General features: G+C 43.7%; 1 protein-coding gene and 1 long non-coding RNA gene across 2 annotated transcripts; one reads left to right on the top strand and one right to left on the bottom strand.

Annotated features, from left to right (window-relative positions):
* Positions 1-5297: 5297 nt before the first annotated feature.
* Positions 5298-24732, bottom strand: LOC106562133 (neuronal acetylcholine receptor subunit alpha-3). Its single transcript, XM_014126763.3, has 13 exons — positions 24568-24732; positions 23498-23637; positions 21090-21134; positions 19314-19423; positions 17630-18881; positions 13059-17531; positions 12461-12936; positions 11451-11777; positions 10868-11284; positions 10545-10573; positions 6416-6441; positions 6235-6277; positions 5298-5694 (listed from the first exon to the last, which is right to left on the bottom strand). Exons 1-6 carry the CDS (start codon positions 24605-24607, stop codon positions 17406-17408), a joined length of 1713 nt encoding a protein of 570 aa, XP_013982238.1. The 5' UTR covers positions 24608-24732; the 3' UTR covers positions 5298-5694; positions 6235-6277; positions 6416-6441; positions 10545-10573; positions 10868-11284; positions 11451-11777; positions 12461-12936; positions 13059-17405.
* On the top strand, positions 11204-14822 carry LOC106562183 (uncharacterized). The gene is made up of 4 exons (XR_014379345.1): positions 11204-11300; positions 11524-11643; positions 11736-12351; positions 13210-14822. It is a non-coding gene; the product is annotated as an uncharacterized LOC106562183 (long non-coding RNA).
* Positions 24733-26467: the final 1735 nt, after the last annotated feature.

Below are 26467 nucleotides of genomic sequence, written 5' to 3'. Positions count from 1 at the left end.
CCTGACTTTCATGAAAATCCCAAAACTATACCAAAGTTCCCTGTGTCCCATATTTCAAGACGTTGTTTGGACAGTAGTAACTAACAGCCACTACAGTCAGTAGAAGTACGACCACAATAGTTGAACTTATCAATCGAACCCCATCGACAAGTCTCACATGTGCAGCCTCCGAAATACAGAGTAGATGGATGAATTCCCATTTTTTTGTCAATTCTTTGTCAATTCTTTGTCAATTCTTTTGGTCTCTTGACCTCTTCCTTTCATATAGTGACTATGAATAAAAAGTGTTTTCAAAAGTTTTAAGCTATACATTCTCACCATTAGCCTGAAGAAAGGCTCAATTATTTCCATATAATTTCCTGTCTGTATTTTCCAGGGGTTTTGATTGCAGAACAAGCACAGAACTGTAGTTGCCTGTGTCATTGTTAATAACTCTTTCAATCGTAAAAGTTGCCTCCATCCGATTAACATTAAACTCCTCCATCTGAACAGCAGTGCCGTTCTTGCAGCGGTACGAGTGACTGGGGGGGGTCTAATAATAGTACTTTGGAAATCCAAAGCTATTTATACTTACATATGCAATAGATGGGAACTTCACCCAAAAAGAGTAACGTTTGGAAAGCTGATTTTTGTGGACGTGTTCTTGACTGCTCTCTCCTGTGCCAGTGGCTTTTCATAGGAAATCGGCACGACATGTACATTTGAAGTTGGAAGTTTACATACACTTAGGTTGGAGTCATTAAAACTAGTCTTTCAACCACTCCACAAATTTCTTGTTAACAAACTATATTTTTGGCAAGTCGGTTAGGACATCTACTTTGTGCATGACACACGTAATTGTTCCAACAATTGTTTACAGACAGATTATTTCACTTATAATTCATTGTATCACAATTCCAGTGGGTCAGAAGTTTACATACAGTAAGTTGACTGTGCCTTTAAACAGCTAGGAAAATTCCAGAAAATGATGTCATGGCTTTAGAAGCTTCTGATTTCCAAACGCCTGAAGGTACCACGTTCATCTGTACAAACAATAGTACGCAAGTAAAAACACCATGGGACCACGCAGCCGTCATACCGTTCAGGAAGAAGACGCATTCTGTCTCCAAGAGATGAACGTACTTTGGTGTGAAAAGTGCAAATCAATCCCAGAACAACAGCAAAGGACCTTGTGAAGATGCTGGAGGAAACAGGTACAAAAGTATCTTTATCCACAGTAAAACGAGTCCTCTATCGACATAACCTGAAAGGCCGCTCAGCAAGGAAGAAGCCACTGCTCTAAAACAGCCATAAAAAAGCCAGACTACGCTTTGCAACTGCACATGGGGACAAAGGTCGTACTTTTTGGAGAAATGTTCACTGGTCTGATGAAACAAAAATATAACTATTTGGCCATAATGACCATTGTTATGTTTGGAGGAAAAAGGGGGAGACTTGCAAGCCGAAGAACACCATCCCAACTGTGAAGCACGGGGGTGGCAGCATCCTGTTGTGGGATGCTTTGCTGCAAGAGGGACTGGTGCACTTCACAAAATAGATGGAATCATGAAGAGGGAAAATTATGTGGATATATTGAAGCAACATCTCCAGACATCAGTCAGGAAGTTAAAGCTTGGTTGCAAATGAGTCTTCCAAATGGACAATGACCCCAAGCATACTTCCAAAGCTGTGGCAAAAATGGCTTAAGGACAACAAAGTCAAGGTATTGGAGTGCCCATCACAAAGCCCTTACCTCAATCCTATAGAACATTTGTGGGCAGAACTGAAAAAGTGTGTGCGAGCAAGGAGGCCTACAAACCTGACTCAGCTCTGTCTGGAGGAATGGGCCAAAATTCACCCAACTTATTGTGGGAAGCTTGTGGAAGGCTACCCGAAATGTTTGACCCACGTTAAACAATTTAAAGGCAATGCTACCAAATACTAATTGAGTGTATGTAAACTTCTGACCCTCTGGGAATGTGATGAAAGAAATAAAATCTGATATAAATAATTCTCTCTACTATTATTCTGACATTTCACATTCTTAAAATAAAGTGGTGAACCTAACTGACCTAAGACAGGGAATTTTTTACTAGGATTAAATGTCAGGAATTGTGAAAAACTGAGTTTAAATGTATTTGGCTAAGGTGTATGTAAACTTCCGACTTCAACTGTATTGTATCCATATGTTCAATATTTCTAGCAACGATAACATATCCAGAGAGTAAAAAGATCCTTACCCATCACCTGAATGGAAAGTTAATTATCTCCTTTTCCTTGTGCTTCAGAGAGTGGATATTGGGTTTTAGAGAACACACAGCTGTAACTGCCACTCTGTTGGCTTTTCATGGTGAAAAGGGTATCATGTTTCACATTTGTCCACATATACGGCAACCCCATCCAAACACAAGTACACATGTACCACTTTTGATTCATCCTTGCGCGTAAATGTACTACATTTTACTACTAGTTCACTGTACTCCATTATTCTTGTTTCTGTCCCATAGATCTTGCTGGAAAAATGTCCTTAACTAATATTTGAAAAAAGGAAAAGTAGTTGGCACATAAAACATTCATGTGCAGTATTTTTGTGTTCCCCCCAAAAAATCCCAGTGGCTGGATGTGTCAAGCTTATAGAGACATACCCCAAGATATTTGCAACTGTAATTGCTGCAAAAGGTGGCCCTACAAAGTATTGGGGGGTGCAAATAGTCTGGGTAGCCATTTGATTAGCTGTTCAGGAGTCTTATTGCTTGGGGGTAGAAGCTGTTTAGAAGCCTCTTGGACCTAGACTTGGTGCTCCGGTACTGCTTGCCATGCGGTAGCAGAGAGAACAGTCTATGACTAGGGTGGATGAAGTCTGACAATTTATAGGGCGTCCCACTGACACTGCCTGGTATAAAGGTCCTGGATGGCAGGAAGCTTGCTCCCGGTGATGTACTGGGCCGTACAGACGGAAGAACAAATCAATAGGCGAATATAACAGCCAATCACAACACTGGTGGGTAAGTAATACTGTGAAACACTATCATTCCACTATTACTACAGATATATTATGAATATTGTCTGAAATTAAAATACAAAAATTCAACAACAACAAAAAACCTGTGTTGCACCTTTAAATTCGAATTCAATCTTCAAAAATGTCAAAAACATACTAGAACTTTTTTGGTTAACGATAACAACGTTAATGAAACAACATTGACATACCTTTTGTTTGGGCAATGGCCTCTTGACAAGGAATAAATTGCAAAACGTGAAACAAATTGAAAGTTAATATTGTTACAAAAATATGATAAAAGAGGTTAATTATTTGAAATGTACTCACACAGGATAAAGATGAACATGAGCATGGTGTTAAAGTTTTGTTGAAACATTAGATAACTCTCTCTACCCTAAAAGTATCTTTAATTGTGTGACTTTCTGGTCTGCAGGACTCAAAACACAGACAGCAGGAAGATTTATAATTAAATATACAATATTTATTACTTGCCTGCCACCATACATTCTTTTAACAAAATTAATTAAATTATGTACAGTTTATTGAACATTTTACCCACCACCCCACCCACAAAACCATAGGCCTGATTGATATCGACAACAACCTAGTCTGGTAGGTTCAATCAACATTCTTTAAAATTCAATTATAATTGTGTCATGAGTGAGGAGCACAGGGAAATGTAGGCCTACTGTAGATTACGTGTAAGAATTATCAAGAAAATAGTATTGTAATTCTGTCAGTGCATCACTAGTGTACTGTATGTCATCCAGGAAACAGATCATTATATGTTTGGACAGTAGTAACTAACATACATTACAGACAAAAGAAGTATCACCACAACAACTGAACTTATCAATCGGATAACATTGACCAGTCTCACATCACGTGCAGCCACTTCATGGACCTCTTGATGAACCTCTTCTGAAGTACAGAACAGAGAGACGTACGTATTTACACGGAACTTGCCATATAGTCAATATTAACAATTGATTATCCATCCATATACAACACAAAGTAGGTCCTACCTTCTCCATCCTTGTAGACCTGAATGATGACTAGATTCACACCTGTTGCGTTCACTTGACTGAGTTTTAGTTTTTCTATGGCGTACACACAGCTGTAGATGCCTGAGTCCTCTCGTTCAACATCCTTGATGGTGAAAATGGTGTCATCTTCACCTTTCTCCAGCTCTCTTACTCTCATTCCACTTCCATTCTTGCAAAGGTAAACATAGACCTTGCTCAACGGTTTCCTGGTGCCTGTAGTGCTGCACTTCACATCAACAGTCTTTCCTTCTCTCATGTGGGTACTAGCTCCAAAGAGCTTTGCTGGGTAGATATCAGCTTCATCATTGAAGAGTGAAAAATACAATTTATGAATAAAAATGTAAGTTTCACAAGTTCTAATGTTTACAATGAATCTTCTCAGACATTAGCTAATAAAATGACAGATTTGACAATTTGTGTTTTAGAATTCAATTATGTAAGTGTACCTGTCTCTGCCAACTTAACCAGTAAAGCTGAATTTGGAAACAAATAGAGATAACAGTTGGTACAACCAGGTTGAATATTGAAAATAAAATTAGACCAAATGTATGCTTTACCTTGATCAATACTGTGAAAATACTCACATATTATGAATAAGATAGGACTCATGGTGTGATCTTCAGCCTGTTGTAATGTTTTCACACATAACATACTGTGTCTATAACCTTGTAGCTATGTGAATTATGGGAAACTGTATAGGACCCAATTAGAAGCGTCTAACCTTGATGCAAAGTTTCATCACAGAGCTTTGGCCTAGTCCTAGTCCTAGGCAGCTCATTTTGAAGAAACACATCAGTACTCTGACCTCATCTTCATTGTTTATGGTGTGCACATCAGCAACATTGAAATGTGTATGATACAGTGTAATTAATGATTAGCCTTGCAGTGCCAGTCTAATTTCCTGATATAATTGTCCGTAGGTTATGGTTGGACTATGTCTATATGGTACATCAGTGGATATGCAAATGTAAATCCATACGTTAATATATGTATTATTTATCACTGGGCCGTCTAGTCGCATAAAAGTAAAAAACAAAAAACTGTCTGTAAGATTCACAAATTTAAGAATGGCTTATTTAAAACTACAATGTATCCTTGCATGTTTTAGAGGGGGACTGTAGAATGGGACAGCCTTACATTATTGGTTAGACCAAGTGAGCCCACAGTCTTCCTTGTTATCAAGGGTGATATTCTAAACTGCTGTGCCAACTGAAACTGTGCCTATAAGACGATTGCATTTGTTTTCAGTTCCAATAAAGAAGTATACCACATTCCCAGTTTGAGAACATTAAAAAATATTTTTTATGAGGGAGAATGCAATAGTATATCCAGCAATAATACTTAATGTGGTACTTCTAAATGACTCCAACATTTTTTTATTACTTCCACTGAAGATATAACACAATGCACCACAAATGTCAGGTCACAAAACAATTTGGCATCATCGTCAACTTGAACATGCAGGGAGTAGTCCAACAGAAGACACGCATTGAATACACAGTACATAAAATACATGATTATAGATACTGTAAACCATGAAGTACACATGCAGTACTGCTTTGAAATAATGCAGATCTAATAATGATTAAGGCATGTATTGATGATGTCTTTTCTTCTTGCATGACTTGGCATACACAACTTCTGTATATGGGCCTTGATTTGCTGCATCTGTGGATGAAAAGTCCCCAACATATTATATCTGGTCCGACAAATCCTTCATCACATTAGATGACAGCTGTGTGTTCATTCTTATATCCGAAATGTTTCAGTTTTCAGGATATTGTAGGATCCAAGATGAGCTGGGACAATGACATTAAGACAATGATTAAATAGGTTTATCACAGAAGCAATGCTAAATTGGAGAGTGTACACCACAAGATACTCTGAGAAGAAGGTCTCAAGTCTGTATTCTCTGCACAGAGGAAATATACCCAGATCATGATGTAAACCATTCTTATCTTGGTTTGCTTTATGTGAAGTACAAAGAATAGCAAGAATGTGACTGAATGCATCTGTGGTTTCCTATGCAAACTACTTACATGTCTAACCATCAGAAATTACACCATTGACATAGAAAGTGAGACAACATATTTTCCATGGTCAGATAGATACCGTGAAACAAAACCTGACTCGTTCTGCCTGACGTATGGAAATCCCCCAAAATACACCTAACTTACTATTATTACTATTTCTAAATATTGAACTCACCTCGAATACGTGCTATAACGCGTTTAATTTTCCGTGTTTCAACCTGAAATATAAAATTACAATAGGTGTGGAAAAGTAAAAGAGGAAGAAATTGAGTGTAGACTTGTAAGCCTTTATGACCAAGAGTCAACATAATCATTAGTTATCATTAGTCAAAGCTAATTTGGAACTCACAGCTCACCAGAATGTCTTGGTACGTGGCATCCACTGTTTCGGAGATAAGAAGATGGAAGTTAAATATATATAATTAAAACATGTTATTTAGCAAAAGAAATCGCCCAAGGCCCTGAAGTCTGTTAGATCACCATTCACCCAGTACTGTACATGTCACAATATAATCATTGCATTTCTATGGAGCTTCATAATATCTAAGCATTTCTCACCCATGTCATGGTTTGTATCAATCTCATCACCTGATTAGAAGATGTTGTTAAGATGTTAATTATTTTCACTCAAGGCGTGTGTAACGCCCTGGCCAGAGAGAGGGGTTTTTTGTTCTTTATTTTGGTTAGGCCAGGGTGTTACATTGGGTGGGCGTTCTATGTTCCTTTTTCTATGTTTTGGTATTTCTTTGTTTTGGGCCGTGTGTGGCTCCCAATCAGGCACAGCTGAAGCTCGTTGTTGCTGATTGGGAGTCACACATAAGGAGCATGTTTTTCCTTTGGGTTTTGTGGGTAATTGTTTCTGTTTAGAGTATTTTCCTAACAGGACTGTTTGCTGTCGTTTTTGTTCAGTTTGTAGTGTTCTCTTGCTTTTTTGAATTAAAATTCTAATGATGAACACATCCTCTGCTGCACCTTGGTTCCCTCTTACAGACAGCCGTTACAGAATTACCCACCAACAACGGACCAAGCAGCAGAGGAAGGAGCAGCACAAGGAGAGGCACCAGGAGAAAAGCTATCTGGAGTCATGGACTTGGGAGGAAATCCTGGACGGGAAAGGACCATGGACTCAAGCTGGGGATTATCGCCGCCCACAGTGGGAGATCGAGGCGGCGAGAGCTGAGAGGCGCTGGTATGAGGAGAGGGAGCGCAACGGACACGGGAGGCAGCCCCACAATTTTTTTTGGGGGGGGGGCACACGGGGAGATTGGCGGAGTCAGGTGGTAGACCTAAGCCAACTCCCCGTGCTTACCGGAAGCAGCGTGGTACTGGTAAGACACCGTGTTATGCTGTGGAGCGCACGGTGTCCCCAGTGCGCGTTCAAAGCCCGGTGCGCTACATACCAGCCCCCCGCAAGTGCCATGCGAGTGCAGGCATCGAGCCAGGGCGGATGGTGCCAGCTCAGCGCGTCTGGTCTCCAGTGCGCCTCCTCGGTCCAGGTTATCCTGCGCCGGCGTTGCGCACTGTGTCTCCAGAGCGCTGGGAGGGTCCAGTTCGCCCAATGCCTGCTCTCCGCCCGTGCCGGGCCAAAGTGGGCATTCAGCCTGGAGTGTGGGTAAAGAGTGTCCGTACCAGAACTCCAGTGCTCCCCCACAGCCCGGTTTATCCTGTGCCTCCTCCTCGGACCAGGCCTCCAGTGGGTCTCCCCATCCTGGTCCATCCTGTGCCACCTCCCAGGACCAGGCCTCCAGTGGGTCTCCCCATCCTGGTCCATCCTGTGCCACCTCCCAGGACCAGGCCTCCAGTGGGTCTCCCCATCCTGGTCCATCCTGTGCCACCTCCCAGGACCAGGCCTTCAGTGGGTCTCCCCATCCTGGTCCATCCTGTGCCACCTCCCAGGACTAGGCCTCCAGTGGGTCTCCCCATCCTGGTCCGTCCTGTGCCACCTCCCAGGACCAGGCCTCCAGTGGCTCTCACCTGTCCAGAGCAGTCAAAGCTGCCCGCCAGTCAACAGTCGCCAGAGCTGCCCGCCAGTCAACAGTCGTCAGAGCTGCCAGCCAGTCAACAGTCGTCAGAGCTGCCCGCCAGTCAACAGTCGTCAGAGCTGCCCGCCAGTCAACAGTCGCCAGAGAGGTCAGACTGCGCTGAACTGCCGGAGTGGCCAGACTGCGCTGAACTGCCAGAGTGGCCAGGCTGCCCTGAACTGCCGGAGTGGCCAGGCTGCCCTGAACTGCCGGAGTGGCCAGGCTGCCCTGAACTGCCGGAGTGGCCAGGCTGCCCTGAACTGCCAGAGTGGCCAGGCTGCCCTGAACTGCCAGAGTGGCCAGGCTGCCCTGAACTGCCAGAGTGGCCAGGCTGCCCTGAACTGCCAGAGTGGCCAGGCTGCCCTGAACTGCCAGAGTGGCCAGGCTGCCCTGAACTGCCAGAGTGGCCAGGCTGCCCTGAACTGCCAGAGTGGCCAGGCTGCCCTGAACTGCCAGAGTGGCCAGGCTGCCCTGAACTGCCAGAGTGGCCAGGCTGCCCTGAACTGCCAGAGTGGCCAGGCTGCCCTGAACTGCCAGAGTGGCCAGGCTGCCCTGAACTGCCAGAGTGGCCAGGCTGCCCTGAACTGCCAGAGTGGCCAGGCTGCCCTGAACTGCCAGAGTGGCCAGGCTGCCCTGAACTGCCGGGCGCTGCCAGGGACGCCCGCCAGCCGGGCGCTGCCAGGGACGCCCGCCAGCCGGGCGCAGCCAGGGACGCCCGCCAGCCGGGCGCTGCCAGGGACGCCCGCCAGCCGGGCGCTGCCAGGGACGCCCGCCAGCCGGGCGCTGCCAGGGACGCCAGCCGGGCGCAGCCAGGGACGCCCGCCAGCCGGGCGCAGCCAGGGACGCCCGCCAGCCGGGCGCAGCCAGGGACGCCCGCCAGCCGGGCGCAGCCAGGGACGCCCGCCAGCCGGGCGCAGCCAGGGACGCCCGCCAGCCGGGCGCTGCCAGGGACGCCCGCCAGCCGGGCGCAGCCAGGGACGCCAGCCGGGCGCAGCCAGGGACGCCCGCCCGCCGGGCGCTGCCAGGGACGCCCGCCAGCCGGGCGCTGCCAGGGACGCCCGCCAGCCGGGCGCTGCCAGGGACGCCCGCCAGCCGGGCGCTGCCAGGGACGCCCGCCAGCCGGGCGCAGCCAGGGACGCCCGCCAGCCGGGCGCAGCCAGGGACGCCCGCCAGCCGGGCGCAGCCAGGGACGCCCGCCAGCCGGGCGCAGCCAGGGTCGCCCGCCAGCCGGGCGCAACCATCGCCGCCCGCCAGCCGGGCGCAGCCAGGGTCGCCCGCCAGCCGGGCGCAACCATCGCCGGCCGCCAGCCGGGCGCAACCAGGGTCGCCCGCCAGCCGGGCGCAGTCAGCGTCGCCCACCAGACCTTCGGCGCGGCCAGGTGCGCCACCTAAGAGGGCGACGCCAAGGGTGGAGCAGAGGCCACGTCCCGCACCTGAGCCGCCGCCGTAAGAAGGCCCACCCGGACCCTCCCCTTCAGAGTCAGGTTTTGCGGCCGGAGTCCGCACCTTTGGGGGGGGGGTACTGTAACGCCCTGGCCAGAGAGAGGGGTTTTTTGTTCTTTATTTTGGTTAGGCCAGGGTGTTACATTGGGTGGGCGTTCTATGTTCCTTTTTCTATGTTTTGGTATTTCTTTGTTTTGGGCCAATCAGGCACAGCTGAAGCTCGTTGTTGCTGATTGGGAGTCACACATAAGGAGCATGTTTTTCCTTTGGGTTTTGTGGGTAATTGTTTCTGTTTAGAGTATTTTCCTAACAGGACTGTTTGCTGTCGTTTTTGTTCAGTTTGTAGTGTTCTCTTGCTTTTTTGAATAAAAATTCTAATGATGAACACATCCTCTGCTGCACCTTGGTTCCCTCTTCCAGACAGCCGTTACAGCGTGGCATATTATTTCAGTCATGACCATTTACCCAGTATCAGAAAAACATACCTATTCAAAATTTTTATTACCATTATTATGATCATTTTTTTTTACTTCATTATCTAATCATTTCTCACCCAAATGTTGGTATGTTGTATCACATGTTTGGGAGGTTAGAAGATGAAATATCTCATTTTCTTATTAAAGCAATGTATTTAAATAACCTTTTTTTATTCAAGATGCTAAAAATATCTATATATTTTTTTTAATTACATTTACCCAGTATTGCAAATGTAAGAATGAAAAAACATACCTATTTTTAATTTACATCATAATTAGTAAATGTTTGTGCAGCATCATATTGTCTAAACATTTCCCACCAACATCCTGGGACTCCACCCCACCTGTTTGGGGGGATACGAAGACTACAACTATATTTTAAAATAAGAAATATAGACTCCTGTTTTAACACAAGGCACTGAAACTAATTTCATGACCATTTACTTAGTATCAGCATGGTTAGTATTTTAAAACACACTTACATTTCATTTAAAGCATAGTTAATGCAGCTAACCATTATCCAAACGAAATAAATATTATCTTACCGACCACACTGTCATAGGCAAATTCATCACTGACAAATAAACAAGATACAGTTTATTATACATTGGTTGTGATTACTAGATTGTCATATTCCGTTAAATATTAATCTTATTCATATACACCTTTATATAGAAGCAGCACACTTTGCATTATTGCTTTTGTACTTAAGTAATTTAACACCTTTGTGTTTCTCCATTGCTTCATTACAGTATAAATACAGAATGTAGTCTGTGACATTTATATTCAAAGAAACTAATACAAATAGATACAAAGAAAGAATTTTCATTTCATAAAATAAAATGTCAAATATACATGATTTTCCTACCTGGATTCTTCTTCCACATTTGACGTTACGTCTAAGGCAAAGCAATATCCCAGAATGGGAAATAAATGTTCATTAATAGAACAATAGTTTTATCGGAGAGCTTAAAAAACACACGTACCATCACCCTCCCCAGTCATTGGCACAAAAATGAAATGTTACATTATTGGTTAACCTCAAGCTAACTATGATAACAATGACATTAGAAAAGCTCCAGATAGTTCCTTCAATCCAGAAATGGAATGTATTAGTTTGATAAACATGATTCTATATGAAGTAGACCTGTAAATCCAGAGTAAAGTCCATGTTAAATGGCCTGACCTTGTTTAATGAACAGCCACCATGTGCCCACTATCAGAGATAAGATCAGAAGAAAACAGACGCAAAACACAACCGGTGTGATTAAATGACTCCGGGACACTGGAAAGCAAAACAGGTATGTTGTTATACATCTCATTTCTATAGTAACAATGTACTGCAACCATGAACCATCAACAATGATTTTCTAATAACAAAACTAGTTATGTATGTAGTGACTATATTATTTAAATATGTAAGTATTTAGAGAAACACCATACGTTCTTACCATCAACCTGTAGAAATACTGCATTATTTCCATATAATGTTCTGTCTTTATCTGTGAGGGTTTTTGATTGCAGGTCAAGCACACAACTGTAGTTGCCAGTGTCACTCTTTAAAAAACGTTCAATCGTAAACGTTGCCTCCATGCTCTTTACGTCAAACACCTGGATCTGAACAACAGAGCCATATTTGCAGAGGTAAGAGTGAACTAAGTCACTGGTCTTTTTTGTTTGAAAACTGGGGTCTGAAATAGTACACTTAAACTCCACACCTTCTCCCTTTCTCACAGTTCTTGAGCCTGCAAGTGATATGTCTGCAGGGAGTATACGGTCTGTATGAGCAGGAAGAGACAGGAATCATGTAAGGTGTAAAATACATTTGCAGCCACATTGAAATGGATAGTATATCCATATACACTGAGTGTACAAAACATTAAGGACACATGCTCTTTCCATGACATAGACTGACCAGGTGAATCCAGGTGAAAGCTATGATCCCTCATTGATGTCACTTGTTAAATCCACTTCAATCAGTGTAGATGAAAGGGAGGAGACAGGATAAAGAAGTATTTTTAAGCCTTGTGACAATTCAGACATGGATTGTGTATGTGTGCCATTCAGAGGGTGAATGGGAAGACAAAATATTTAAGAGCCTTTGAAAGGGTTATGGTTGTAGGTGCCAGGTACACCGGTTTGAGTGCGTCAAGAACTGCAACACTGCTGGGTTTTTCACACTAAACAGTTTCCCATGTGTATCAAGAATGGTGCACCACCCAAAGGACATCCAGGCAACTTGACACAACTGTGGGAAGCATTGGAGTCAATATGGGCCAGCATCCCTGTGGAATGTTTCGACACCTTGTAGAGTCCATGCCCAGACGAATTGAGACTGTTCTGAGTGCAAAGGTGGGTGCAAATCAATATTAGGAAGGTGTTCCTAATGTTTTGTACACTCAGTGTGTGTCAAATAATGTCTAACAGCAATGACCTAACCAGACAGTAAAAAGATCCTTACCCATCACCTGGATGAAAAGATAATTATCTCCTTTTCCCTGCACTTCAGAATATGGATACTGGGTTTTAGAGAACACACAGCTGTAATTGCCAGTCTGTTGGCCAGTAACACTTTTCATGGTGAAAAAGGTGTCTTCTTGTATAGTTCTCTTCTGTTCCACTGCAACCCCGTTAATGCACAAGTAAACATATGCCACTTTGTCTTCCTTGCGCCCATGTGTACTACATTTTACCACTAGGTCACTTCCCTCCATGATTGTTCCTGTAGTAGTCCAATAGATCTTTGCTGGAAAAATCTTCTTGGCTAATATTTAAGAAAATAAAAAGTATTTGGCCCATCAAATATCTGCAATATGTAAATCGTTTATGTGTAGAGTATCATATTGTAATTATCTAAACGAGAATTCAATCATCTTCAATAATGAATGGACTTTGACCTGCCTGTGTTTTGAACCATGGCCTCTCTTGACAAGGCACCTTAGAAGAGAAAATACATTCAAAAGATACAACATAGACCAATTTAAATAGCAAAATGTGAAATACATTTGAATTCAATTAAACTAAATCAATATCAGGTTAATTTTCATAAATATACTCACACAGGATGAGGATGAAAATGATCATTGTGTTCAAGTCTTGTTGAAACACTTGTTGGTTGACTCCTTCTACCTTGTGTCATGACGTTGCCCTGTTGGTGAGGTTTATGACACCCATAAATACCTTTCCCCCTTTTCTCTCTCTACTCTACAGATTGGACTCTTAGAAAGCCCTTGTTAACATAGAGTGTCACGGCTGTCTAGGACCAGTGGAGATGTGGAATCAGGAGCAGGAGACAGAGGGCCGGAGCAACTGTGTTTTAATAATAATAATAATAACACGCAATAGCCGTAGGGCACAGGGCGCGTGGCGAAGTCCGCCAGGACAAAACACCTTCCCAAAATAAGCGCACTGAAAAGGAAAAAGCGCACGGGGCGCAGCCTGGCAATATAATAGATAAGAACAGTTTTCCAATCGCAACTGTCCTGAGTGGACAATAAACAATCCCGCACGAGAACCCCAACTGAAAATACACCCTAAATAACCCCCCACTAATGACAAACACAAAACAGGTGCGAGATACAGACAAAAACAAAAGACACAGAAACAACGATCGGTGGCAGCTAATAGGCCGGCGACGACGACCGCCAAGCGCCGCCCGACCGAGGAGGGGCGCCACCTTCGTTAGATACTGTGACATAGAGAGAGTCTGGTAACATCAAAAGGGTGGGGAACGGAACCATATTTTGGTAATCCAACCAGTTGAAAATATCTGTTGGTATTTAAAGAATATGATGTGAGATCAGTTGTCGTCTGAGACATTATTACTAATGATAGGACGACACAAACTGTATCTTGGAAAGTCTACACATTATAGTTATCAGATTCACATGGAATTGTTGTGCAATTTAAATGTTTAAATATGAAACTATTTGTGAAAAGATTAAATGTAATTTTAGATTCTAAATGAGAGAATTGTTTTCATAACTATGTTCACTCAGTGGCCCCGCCCATGTGAACAGACATTGGTTGTGAATGACGTGAGGACTGCTGGCTAATATCAACTACAGAACTAAGCCAACCTCAGCGTGAGCTCTGGTTGCGAATGGTTGAACGACTACAACCTAAAGAAATTAACATTGTGTTCCCGATGACGTGAGGACTGATGTCCATACGTTTAGAAGGGCGAATTTCAACGTGGAGATGAATATTGACACGCTGGAAGGATGAATTTCGACTATACCAGCCAGAATATAGCATGAGCTTAAAGTATGGCAACTTGGTATGAACTTTGAACTCTTATTCACTAAAGAAGTGATACATACTAGACATTGCGTTAGCAGCAGCAGCTGTAAACGTGGGCTAGGAAAGGACGGACAATCTCTTCAGAAAGACAGTGTACTACAATGTATCCGTTCTACCACACAATGACGGTACTACAACGTATTCGTTCTACCACAAGACATATTCTTCAAAGGACAAGGGAGATCTCTGCTGGGCAACCCAGCCTTCCACCGACGACCAATCAATCGAAGCGCAGCTCAGAGTAAATATTTCTTGCATTTTTCTTTTCCAAATGGGCGGTTATTTAGAATGCATAAGATTCTGTATTTACGATAGCATAGCTTCATGAGGTCCGATAGATACCCAATCCTTTTGTTCCTTAGTCTTCCAGTGCTTTCATTCAAACCCAGCCCCCTTTCTTTGTGTAACCAGCCGTCATATCGGTTCCGTCCACTAGGGACGTTTTCTTGTATGACATAATTAGTAATCAATGTATGATCCATTCTGTGTGATTATTTAGTAAATAAATAATTAACCCAAAATGTGTATTGCTGATTCAACTTGTTAGCCAGGGTTCGTGAAGATAACCAAGAATTTTATGATTTTCAGATGAGACTGAAAAAGGTGACGATTAATAATTGACTGCTATTGATATAAAAGATTACCAGGTCTTTAAGAGTTTATTTGGAAGACAACAGCTCTATAGACATTCTTCCGTGGTGCCCCGATTTCCTAGTTAATAACATTTACATGATTAGTTTAATCAGGTAATATTAATTGCAGAGAAATGATTTTATAAAATAGCATGTCATATCACTTAATCCGGAATGGACCTGAAACTAGATGGGGATCTTTTTATTTGAGACATCTTAACTGAGAATAGTGAATACGAATGATGTCATTTCCTGTATTTGTAGGACTGTAGCAGCTACAAGATATGTTTGCACCACAGACCTGGAGGATGATATGTATTATTTAACATTGACCATGCATAACTAAAAAGATCAACAGGTGCATGGAATCAATGATCTCAACTTGCTCTCTTCTCAAGTTTCTCATGCTTTCTTCTCAAATGAAAGTATGCGAAATAATATCATACGGACAAAAACAATGGGACGATTCTTACGTGTGACCGACAGAGACAGAACGCGGGTCACCTGCATGCAATGCAACTCTTCAGGTCTTAGACAAGGTTACTCATCACACGAGTGTGGTCATGGAACCATCTCTGTTCCATAAATGCACTCAACCCCCCCTCAACTTTCAGTCTTTAATACTGTGTCTGTTACAGATCTCCCCCTCAGATAACTAGTTCACTTAAATGAGCCCTGGGGGAGCTTTAATTCAATTAATCAGCAGGGGGAATGTTATCAGAAGTGATGGAGTACTACAGTATGTGACTGTGCTTCCTGGCTAACATCCAGTTAAGATTCACAGTGACAACCTGATCACAGTTTACTGACTACAACATACAGCCACAGAAACAACATCCAGAGATTCCATGTCCGCCTAAATGTAGGATTGAAACGCTCCCCAAAATCCTCTTTCAAAAATATCACTCTCTATCATAGATACCACAGGCCACAGATATATATAACTCCTACCTGTGAATTTCCTCCTCTTGTACACCAAACTGTTTTTTGAATGATGGTACAACATAACAAGAGATCTCAACCACATCCTCCTTATTAACAGAGAGTATAAGTAGTGTCAAGTTAAAGCAGGAGAAATGCCCTTTGGCATAGCAGTAGGATGGCGAGATGAAGACCGTAGCCCAGGCCCCAGACTAATGATGTACTTCATCACCAGGTCTCCATATTGATTATGATCCAATAAAGCTGAAGGGGGCCCGGGATGGGCTAGAGAGGCAGGGATGGGAGACAGGCTGGGAGGCAGCGAGGATGTAACAGGGTTATACCCAACCTCTACATGGCCTTGCTGCTACTGATAATCACATCGACATCCTGCCTGCCAGCTGGACCTCCAAACTCAATTTTCACAAGGGAGAGAAATATCGATTTGGGAATGCAATGAGTTTACAGGTAGGTTAGCATGTGTTCACTTCTCTTCAGAAGTCACTTCATCCAATGACCATGGATCATGGCAGACAGATGTTTCTGCTGAAAGAGCCTTTGGAGAGCCATTTTCAAAGTCGTCCAAATGGAGTGCTTCGCCAGACCAAATTAAAAATGGAAAATGAAGACACAAAATCTTGTGTCTTTGATTGCAGACATATGGCAGTGACCACTGGATCATATTGCGGTCACTTGTAGTAGCAGATAATAACCACATGGTGTCACCCCTCACAACACAATGAAAAGCATTTCAGGTTGCTTTCAGAGTTTTTCCACATTCACCCATCTGGTGTAATAAAGTTACCCATCCTGCATCATAGCCATTTAATGTTCACCAGTTTGTGATTTCTATGAATAGCTTATCCGTATATTATGTGACACTGTGGTTCATTGAAATCTTAATGAGCATTAGAATCAGATTGGAATGGTACTGTATAGCTGTAAATAAGAACATACAGTATGTTTATAGAAGACATGAATATTTCACAAATAAACAATGTCAAAATGACTCACTGATGTTCAACATTTGAAAACATGATATGAATTCAATAAGCTGTGACATTGACTTGAGATACTTGTGTACTTTTGGAAAGCCCCTTTAAGCAGTCATTGCTATGTACATGTTTGGGATCCTTTGGTCCAATAGATGTTCCTTTAGCCACGGTCCTTTTGTTGACGATAGTGTGGTTCTTTATGCCAGTCATAATCAAGTGACACTATGATGAAGTCATTTACACAGAGCAAACATAAGGGCATGGGTAGGCAGCAGTACAGAGTTATATGTTGCCATGGTTTCAGAGTCTGGTCCTCAGCAACTAAGGGATCACTACTACACCACACTTTAGCAATCAGAAACGTATCTACATACTGAGACGTGACATGGAACAGCTGGCAGCAGCTTGCCTTCCTCCATAATCTGGTTCCCTTCCGTTCACAGTATTGGTTCATCTCAGCTTCTTTGGTCTGCATCACTGGGTGATACACAAAATGACTGTATATGTATGATTTAAAACACTCAGTCACTGTGTAATTGCTGTGTGTATGAGTGGGTCACATATCGAACAATAGGAGGGGCTGGATAAAGAGCCCAGCGGTCCCCAGGATACACACCAAGATGAACACCCACAGGAATATCCTGTCGATCACCATGGCAACGTACTTCCAGTCATCCTGGACCTGAAAGACAGTTGTCAGAGACACTAAATGGTAGAAATAGACCTTGAATATTTTCTTAGCTATTGTAAATGATATACATGTGATACGTCCCGACTTACCTCCTTGGCTTCGTTCTGTATTCTCATGTTTTCGGCGATGTACTTGACACTTTCCATGGCCTCCCTGACCTCCGGTGAGAAGTGAGGGGACAGGGTCATCAGCCTGCCATCCAGAGACTCTGAGCTGGAGCAGGAGCTTCCACCGCCTCCACAGACCCCCCCAATCCCAGCAGCCCCTCCTCCACTGAAGGTCCCGATGCTCCCCACCCTGCCAGCCCCTCCTCCCGTCTCAGTGGGCAGCTTGGTGGACCTCTGGCGCCAGCAGCAGTTGCAGCAGCCCTCGCAACACAGGAAGCTGGAGCCCGCATTGACCGAGTCACCACCACCACCAAGGCTAAGGTTATTGAGGTTGGTGAGCTCCGTGCTGATGAAGAGGCGCTGTCGCTGGGCCAGGCTTGGGAGCACACTGGCAGCCACGGTGGAGACCAGGGCCTGGGGCTTCTGCTGCCCCTGCAGGGTGCCTGTGGTGTGGACCACACAGGGCCGCGAGGCTGGGGGCATCAGCTGCTGAACCACCCCCCCAGGCTCAGGCAGCCTCTCAGGGTCCCTCTCCGGCCGGGTCATGAACATCACCCTGGGTAGAAGCCCCAGGAAGACACTGCGCACCCAGTACGGCATGGTGTGGGTCTTGGGCGTGCGGTAGTGCACATTCAGCACGAACACAGTGATGACGATGGAGAGGGTGACAAAGATCATGGTGAAGAGGAGGTACTCCCCGATGAGGGGGATGACCAGCGACGTAGACGGGATGGTTTCAGTAATGACCAGGAGAAACACAGTGAGAGAGAGGAGGACGGAGATACATAGAGTGATCTTCTCCCCACAGTCAGAAGGCAGGTAGAAGACCAGCACAGTGAGAAAGGAGATGAGCAGACAGGGGATGATCATGTTGATGGTGTAGAAGAGAGGCAGCCGTCTGATGAACAGGGAGTAGGTGATGTCTGTGTAGATCTCCTCACAGCAGTTGTACTTGATGTCGTGTTTGTAACCCGGGGCGTTGATGATCGTCCACTCGCCGCTCTCCCAGAAGTCATGGAGGTTGATGGAGGAGCCAATCAGAACTAGGTCTATCTTGGCCTTGTCGTACGTCCAGGAGCCAAACTTCATGGTGCAGTTCTGGTAGTCGAAGGGGAAGTAGGTGACGTCGATCTTGCAAGAGCTCTTGAAGATGGCCGGAGGGATCCAGGTCACATCCCCGTTGTAGCGAAGCAGGGCCTTGGTCTTATCGTCCACCTGGAAATCTCCTACTGCACTGTGGCACAGAGAGAGAGGGAAGGGGGGAGGAGACAGAGAGAGAGAGAGACAGAGAGAGAGACAGAGAGAGAGACAGAGAGAGACAGAGAGAGACAGAGAGAGACAGACAGAGAGACAACAGGGAAGGAGGAGGGTGGATGACTCATTGAAGATTACACTGGAAGGATGTAATATAAACAACGGACTATTGTCCCTCAGCTAAATGAATCAGAAAGAAGCCCTGAGGCTCCATCATTTGATAACACTGTCTGATAGACTTTACATGCACGCCATTATAAAGAATCAACAGTATATGAGGGCCTTACATAAGAAATGAGTGTCATGTCCTGGTTTTGGATCATCAACTCTGTCATTTCAATGTCAAAGAAGAAATCCTTGAACTCAGTTATGCACGGTACATATTATTATTGCAATTGCATGTTTAACTCACTTATTGTACAGCACGATATCTGGCTTCCATATCCTGCTGGAAGGCACTCGAATGAACTCCACTCCTCCAAAGTTTTTGGGATCCCACCTCAGTTTGTAGTCATTCCAGATCTGAAGAGGTAGTAGGTTGTCTCATATCATTAGACAAAACTCTTTTATAAAACCCACACACATTTCAAATTCTACGTTCAATATTTTTGATCCATTGACAGTTAACGGATGGCCACGTTTTTTAAAACCAAATATCCACAACCCTCATTCATCTTATACATGACCATCTGTTTGTCAACATACCTAGTATAAGGGATCGTGTGTATATGGTAACAACCCAGTCACATGTCAATACAGCCGAGCCAATCACAAGAGGGTTGTGAAGAACCACTTAATCAAAAAACGTGGCCATCCGTTAACTGAATGGTTAATTAGATGAAAGAGTTATGTCTTTCTCATGACCTAAGAGGGAGAATATATAAGTGACACAGTCCTACAACACGGAGGTTGTGTCTCCCCTGAGACTTGACCCATGACCTCCAGGTCTAAAGCTACTGTTTCATCTAACTAACCATTCAATTAACGGATGGCCACGTTTTTCAATTAAGTGGTTCTTCAAAACCCTCTTGTGATTGGCTCGGCTGTATTGACATGTGACTGGGTTGTTACCATATACACACGGTCCCTTATACTAGGTATGTTGACAAACAGATGGTCATGTATGAGATGAATGAGGGTTAAGCACAGATGTGGATATTTGGTTCAGATTTTTATAGATCTGGAAACCAGTTCTGGTTCATTTCCCTCAGAATGAGCTCATCTCAACGTGTATCACGACAATATCAGCAGCACCAGGTGGGGTCAACCATGTGACAAAACCAGCAAGCCATGCAACAGTACAGTCCCTTGTATTCTCTGTAGCCCTACACCATGTGATCATATACTGTGCCTTATCTCTGGATAGAAATGTAACCCAGTCATGGCATATTATCTCTGGATAGAAATGTAACCCAGTCATAGCATATCATCTCTGGATAGAAATGTAACCCAGTCATGGCATATTATCTCTGGATAGAAATGTAACCCAGTCATGGCATATTATCTCTGGATAGAAATGTAACCCAGTCATGGCATATTATCTCTGGATAGAAATGTAACCCAGTCATGGCATATTATCTCTGGATAGAAATGTAACCCAGTCATGGCATATTATCTCTGGATAGAAATGTAACCCAGTCATAGCATATCTTCTCTGCATATCATCTCTGGATAGAAATGTAACCCAGTCATAGCATATCATCTCTGCATATCATCTCTGGATAGAAATGTAACCCAGTCATAGCAGGGTAAAGGCATTGCTCATAACTCTGTGTCAGAAGGTTAATATCCAGAGGGTTAAAAGCATTTTCCTGATGAATAATGTAAGATATGATTATGGCCTCCAGGAATCATGTATGATAGTTTCTTTAACTAGGCAGGCCAGTTAAGAACAAATTCTTATTTACAATAACGGCCTACCTCGGCCAAACCCTAACCCAGATGACACTGGGCCAATTGTGCGCCACCCTATGGGACTCCCAATCACAGCCAGTTGTGATACAGCCTGTTGTGATACAGCCTGGAATTGAACCAGGGTCTGTAGTGACACCTCTAGCACTGGGATGCAGTGCCTTAGACCGCTGTGCCACTCGGGAGCCCAGTAGGTCAGGTAGATGTAGTGGAGTGATTTGTTTAAACAGTAATTCATATACACATACAGTAGGAGATGGATGAAGATTGCACTTACATGTCTCAGCCACAGGTTTGTCTCCATAATCTGGTTAACTTCATCCTGAGAAACAGAAAAGAAGAATTTACTCTCAGAAGGACAAGTTGACCAGAGGCAAAATGCGGGGGTTCATGAACTGTAGGAATATTTCAGAGTTAGAAAGGGGGCACGCTGTCAGGAGCAATCATCTTCCTTACAGGATGGCAGGGTGAACAGAGCGTTCTGTCCTGGGACTAACCCTGGCTGGAGTTACACAGGGAGGAGGAGAGGAACACCTGGGTCCTCCAGCCCAGAAGCATGCCATACACTATAAGACGGCTTCAACCTCTAGGCCCTCGGGCTGCAGGCTGTCTCTCACGATGTGCTAGTTAGGGCCTGACACTGTCTCAGCTCAGGTGAAAGGGAAGAGTATGGAAAAAGAAAAAATTTGAGAAAGAAGGAGAGAGAGGGAGATTCTCAATTTGGCAAAAGTCTGTCCTTTCCTCGACTCCTCTGTCCTCCTCCCCTCCATGACCCAGAAACCGATAAATGGTTGAGTGGTCGAGGAGAGTGTCAATTCGTTAGTAGGCGAATGGAGAAGTGTCCTCCTCTCACCGAGGATACTCATAAGTATCCTTTCGGTGGCTAGCGTGGAAGTGTTTAAGAATCTGTGACACACCCTTTGAATCAGCTGCTGTTTTTTACAAGGAGAAAAGTATGGACGCTTTTAAAAATGATACGTTACTTAAATTCTTGTCTATAAAAGGTTTTCTACAGCCAGCTTAATTCATTTTTGGCACTTTACACATTTATTTTTGGGATTCCACCCCTGTAAACATCATTTTCCTGAGTGGAGAAGGAGAGTCTCATTTCATTCAAGCGCATTTGTTTCCAAGTTTCCTCTCCTCACCTCCGCTCCTCAATTACCTTTGTGGACGGAGGGGAGGAGGCGAACAAAAACAATTTAGATTTTCCCAGACAGACAGCGACAGACAGACAAACCAACAGACTGACAGACAGACAGAACCCAGCTCATAACATTAACCATTCATGTGTCCTGATGAGCTCCCAGGAGACACTGCAGGTGTTGGCTCTAAGACGAGGAACACTGCTGCAGGTCGATACAGTACAGGTGGTTCTAGGGTTGTAGAACTAGGCCAGCCATGTATGTCCCTCCAGGCAGACTGAGAAACCATTATTTAAATGAGAGATTATGTCTGAGCCACCTGGAAGAATGGGCGTTTTAAATAAGCTAATAGTCCAGCTATAAGCAGGCTGAAGTATCCCAGTTGTAGAGGGGTTGGAGGAGCGTGAGGCGTGGGGAGGAAATAATGGTCATCCATCAAAACAGGAAGCTCTTCTGTGCTGTTAAATGAGCTGAGGTCAGGGAAATATGAGAAATACTCTATCTCTGTGTCATGTTCAGAAAAGAGAGGTTCTGGATTGGAGCCCAGTTCCTCCAAAGGAAAGCTCAACAAAGGATATTTACTGAAATGGAATAGACTCATGGTGGCCGTGTTTTATTCAACATTTAACGAGAACCTGCTCACAATGTGGAACCATAATAAACACAGATCATGACAAGACATGGATAGGTGCTCCTGAACTGAATGTACCTAGCTTCTATCTGTCACAGTAATCACACAGGTTATTCCAATGCTAGTTGTAAAGGCCTGATGTAGCACAAAGTGGCCCAAATGGGTTGTTTTTTTATGTTATGAAGTATACACAGGGAGTAAATTCCTGAGTGATTTTATGTGGCAATACCCAGCATATCAAGATCCCTGTTTCATAAGGGGCCAGACAGTATTGTGGTATAATAATACATCTGTTCATTTGTGAATGATGCCCTTCTTCCCTCCCCTTTTAAGTGTAATTAAAGTAATCCACTCTGGGGCAGTTTGATGCTGGCGAAACAGCTGCCGCTCTCCTCGTCAAATCCCCTCACAGCGAGCCCCGGCCAAAACCAGGCATTAAAACCAAGGGCACTCATGCGAAGTGGCAGTGATTGAGCAAAGGGGCTGCCTGCTCAGAGATGGAAGGAGTGAGAGAATCAGAGCTGACATTTCTCATCTTCTCTTGACCAATCATACACCCACGCAGCCATTCACTGTGACAGGCTCCGTTGGGTCCAGGCTCAGGCTGATATCCTCCACTGGCCCCAGCACAGCAGCACAGCAGAGGCACTGAGGATGCAGTCACCATCTCTCTCTCTCTCTCTCTCTCTCTCTCTCTCTCTCTCTCTCTCTCTCCGCACGCGCGCGCGCGCGCACACACACACACTCTCTCTCTCAAACACACACGCTGTCACACACACACACACACACACACACACACACACACACACACACACACACACACACACACACACACACACACACACACACACACACACACACACACACACACACACACACACACACACACACACACACACACACACTCACCACTTTGACCAGCTGGGACATGGACACCTCAAACTGCACGATAACTGGGTCAGACACATTCTCCACTGGGCGGATGTATTGATTGTAGCTGGAAAATATCACTGAGAACAACCTGTGTTCTGCCTCAGAGCAGGAGCCTCCTGAATAAGAGAGGTGGGGATGGAGCGTTAGACACAGACAACTTCAAGGTAAAGCACTTGTAGCCTATGATGTAGTGGACAAGTCCATCTTTCAGTATTCTTGTTGTAGAGTAGACTGATCCTGAGTGACTAATTATTTTGGCCTAATTTTGTGTTCTCTATTTTCTAACTATATACTATATTTTCGTCCCTGAGTCAATTCAACAGGTAGGTTAGTTTACTCGTTTCAGTTGGACTGTTTTCCCCCGCTTAGATTGCCAAGCAGGGAGATTGGCATTATTTTCTTTGAAGTTCAGATGTCATACAGTAGCCTAATACAACTGACTCAGTTGGACAGTAGGCTACCTTGGAATCACAGAAATCACAGATCTGAGTGACCGAAGATTTATTTATTGTATTCTTACATCAAATGTCAGCAACATGCTTTGTTTTTGCAATAAACTAAATAAATGTACAACCATTTATTAACGGTTCATATACAATGAATGGCACGTACAGTTTAAAATAAAATAAAAATAGGTGCGACAAATATCTGGGAATTGTTTATAACATTGACGTCTTTGCTGAAAGTATTAGGCTATAGCCCAAAAAGAACGAAACATCAGTTCTCCTGATTTTGAGGTTCACTAAATACATGAGTAAACCACACAAATCAGATATTTAAACTGTCTACTTCTTAATGACATCCACGACAACAAATGTAAATAAACAATAGGCCTATAACTACAATATAACATTTAATTTATATTAATTGTGGGCTTTCTAAGGGTTCCAAGTATAGGCTATCCATGCAAGAATTTTCAGTTTTATCATTGTCATTATTGGCCAGCATTATGTTCGGTATCTGATATTGCTTAAATTGAATACAGTATGATTGCATTAAAGCAACAAGTAGAGGGTTCATATCAAGGTAAACTGTACGCTACTCACCCGACAAAATTGAAAAAATTAAGAAAAAATGGGCGTTCATTGTTAAGGATTGCAGAAAATGAATCCTCAATCTATCAGGACACCGAGGCAAAAGAAGAGAGAAAGTGGGAAGTGGGATGAAAGCGCGCGGTGCCGACAAGCTGCTACAGACGCTGGGAAGCAAACTGCGCGCGGGTTGAGGGACGGATGCAGGAGAGGGGGGGATGCGAAATCAGTGTAGTCAATCATAACGTCGCAACTTTAACCCCCACAGCCGGGTAGTTTCAGGAATTGGAGTCACCTCGCCACGACTGCTTTCACAGTCGACGTTTGTATATACTGTATGTATCACTAATAACGAACGTCATGTATTTGATTTCTGGCCTAGGCCTATAGGCATACCAGTAGGTATAGTACTATAGTAGGTATAGCACTATAAACATCAACTCAACAGAGTCGATAACTGATCGTTCAGTTCTATTTGGGTGGGGCTAGGAGACTATGGAGGGTATGAGGACGTTACTGGAGTTCCGTTTACAAATTCAAACGAAATTCGTTGTTGACATTGAATCAATGATTCGTTCAGATGTATGAACGTGGCTGAAAATACCTGGCTGACTTGGTGTAGACTTGTATAATGTAAAGTGGCACACTATGTGAGTGTTAGAACTGAGGGAAAAAGTATGGTATCTGGGGTTTCAAAGGCAAGACCGCTTCAATTCACGCGAAGCAAGAGTTCATGATGATGGACAGAGGTATACTGTTGCACCATTCAGTCATCGACGACTTGTGGTAACTGGTAACGGTTTACGTGCATGATACAATATACTATTGTTCTTCAAGTCACAATGAACAGAAGTAGAGCCAGGAAAAAGGTTAAACAGCAGCGTTATGATAAAACACTTACAATGCATCAATTTGTTTTACAGTGTGTGCAAGGTATTCAAGCAAAATCGCATCAACGGAAAAATATAATAGTTCCAAGAGAGGTCATCCACTGAGTGTGAAAGATGCTCTCAACTGCACTCACACCACACTAAAGCTCACACAAAGCCCAGGCCAGGCACCCCAACCCCCTCTTGACAAGCAGCCTTCACATACCTCATATCAGAGCTAGCCTTCCATTAACCCTTTTCATTTATTACTTTGGATGCAGCTTCAAACTATCAATCCACTTTCATTAAGAGTAGGAATCGTGCCCATTACCAAGGTCTCTCCTAAGGTATGACATAAATAATAATGGCCTGCTGCTGTAAATAAATTCTGAGGACTGTGTTAGCATGTTACATCTGTGCTTATCGAGCTGATAGAACAGAAGACCTGTGCTGTTATGTTATGTTATTGTCATGCCAGTGTGGCTGTATAGATAAAGCATTATTTAAAATTATTTGAACATTATTATTGTAATTCCACCCCCAAAATTCAGACAAAACAAAAAACAGAAACATTAACATCAAGACATAGGTGTAGTACTATAAACATTGGCAAGACAGACCAACAAAGATGATAAAGATCCCATTTAGTAAAGAGGCTACTCTTTCATAGAGGTGTAAGCATATTAGAAGGGTACAATCTTTCATCATATTAAGTTAAAAGCACCCAGCTTGCACATTTCCTAGAAGTCAGTGCGGTATTCCTAAACTCCCCAGTAGGCAGGCTGATGTTTAGACTGTCAGTGTAATCACATATCATCAGTTGAGGTAGGAGATTCACATGATTAATGAGTCAGGAACAGAGCTGCTTTGCCTTGTCATTAGCAGCTGATGTGACAGAAAGTCAGTGATAAACAGGGTTCTGGCGATTGATCAAAGGAGAGAGTGATACCTATAGCAAGAGAGTCAGTGCAATTTCAATGGATGTGATGCCAGAGTGGGCATTAAAACGTGGCCAGTAGATGGCACAATATGTAACTTCTTGTGTG

This window comes from Salmo salar, chromosome 11 (assembly GCF_965601325.2).
Source record: "Salmo salar chromosome 11, fSalSal1, whole genome shotgun sequence".
Classification (NCBI taxonomy): domain Eukaryota; kingdom Metazoa; phylum Chordata; class Actinopteri; order Salmoniformes; family Salmonidae; genus Salmo; species Salmo salar.
This window is presented reverse-complemented; position numbering and strand designations above follow the sequence as displayed.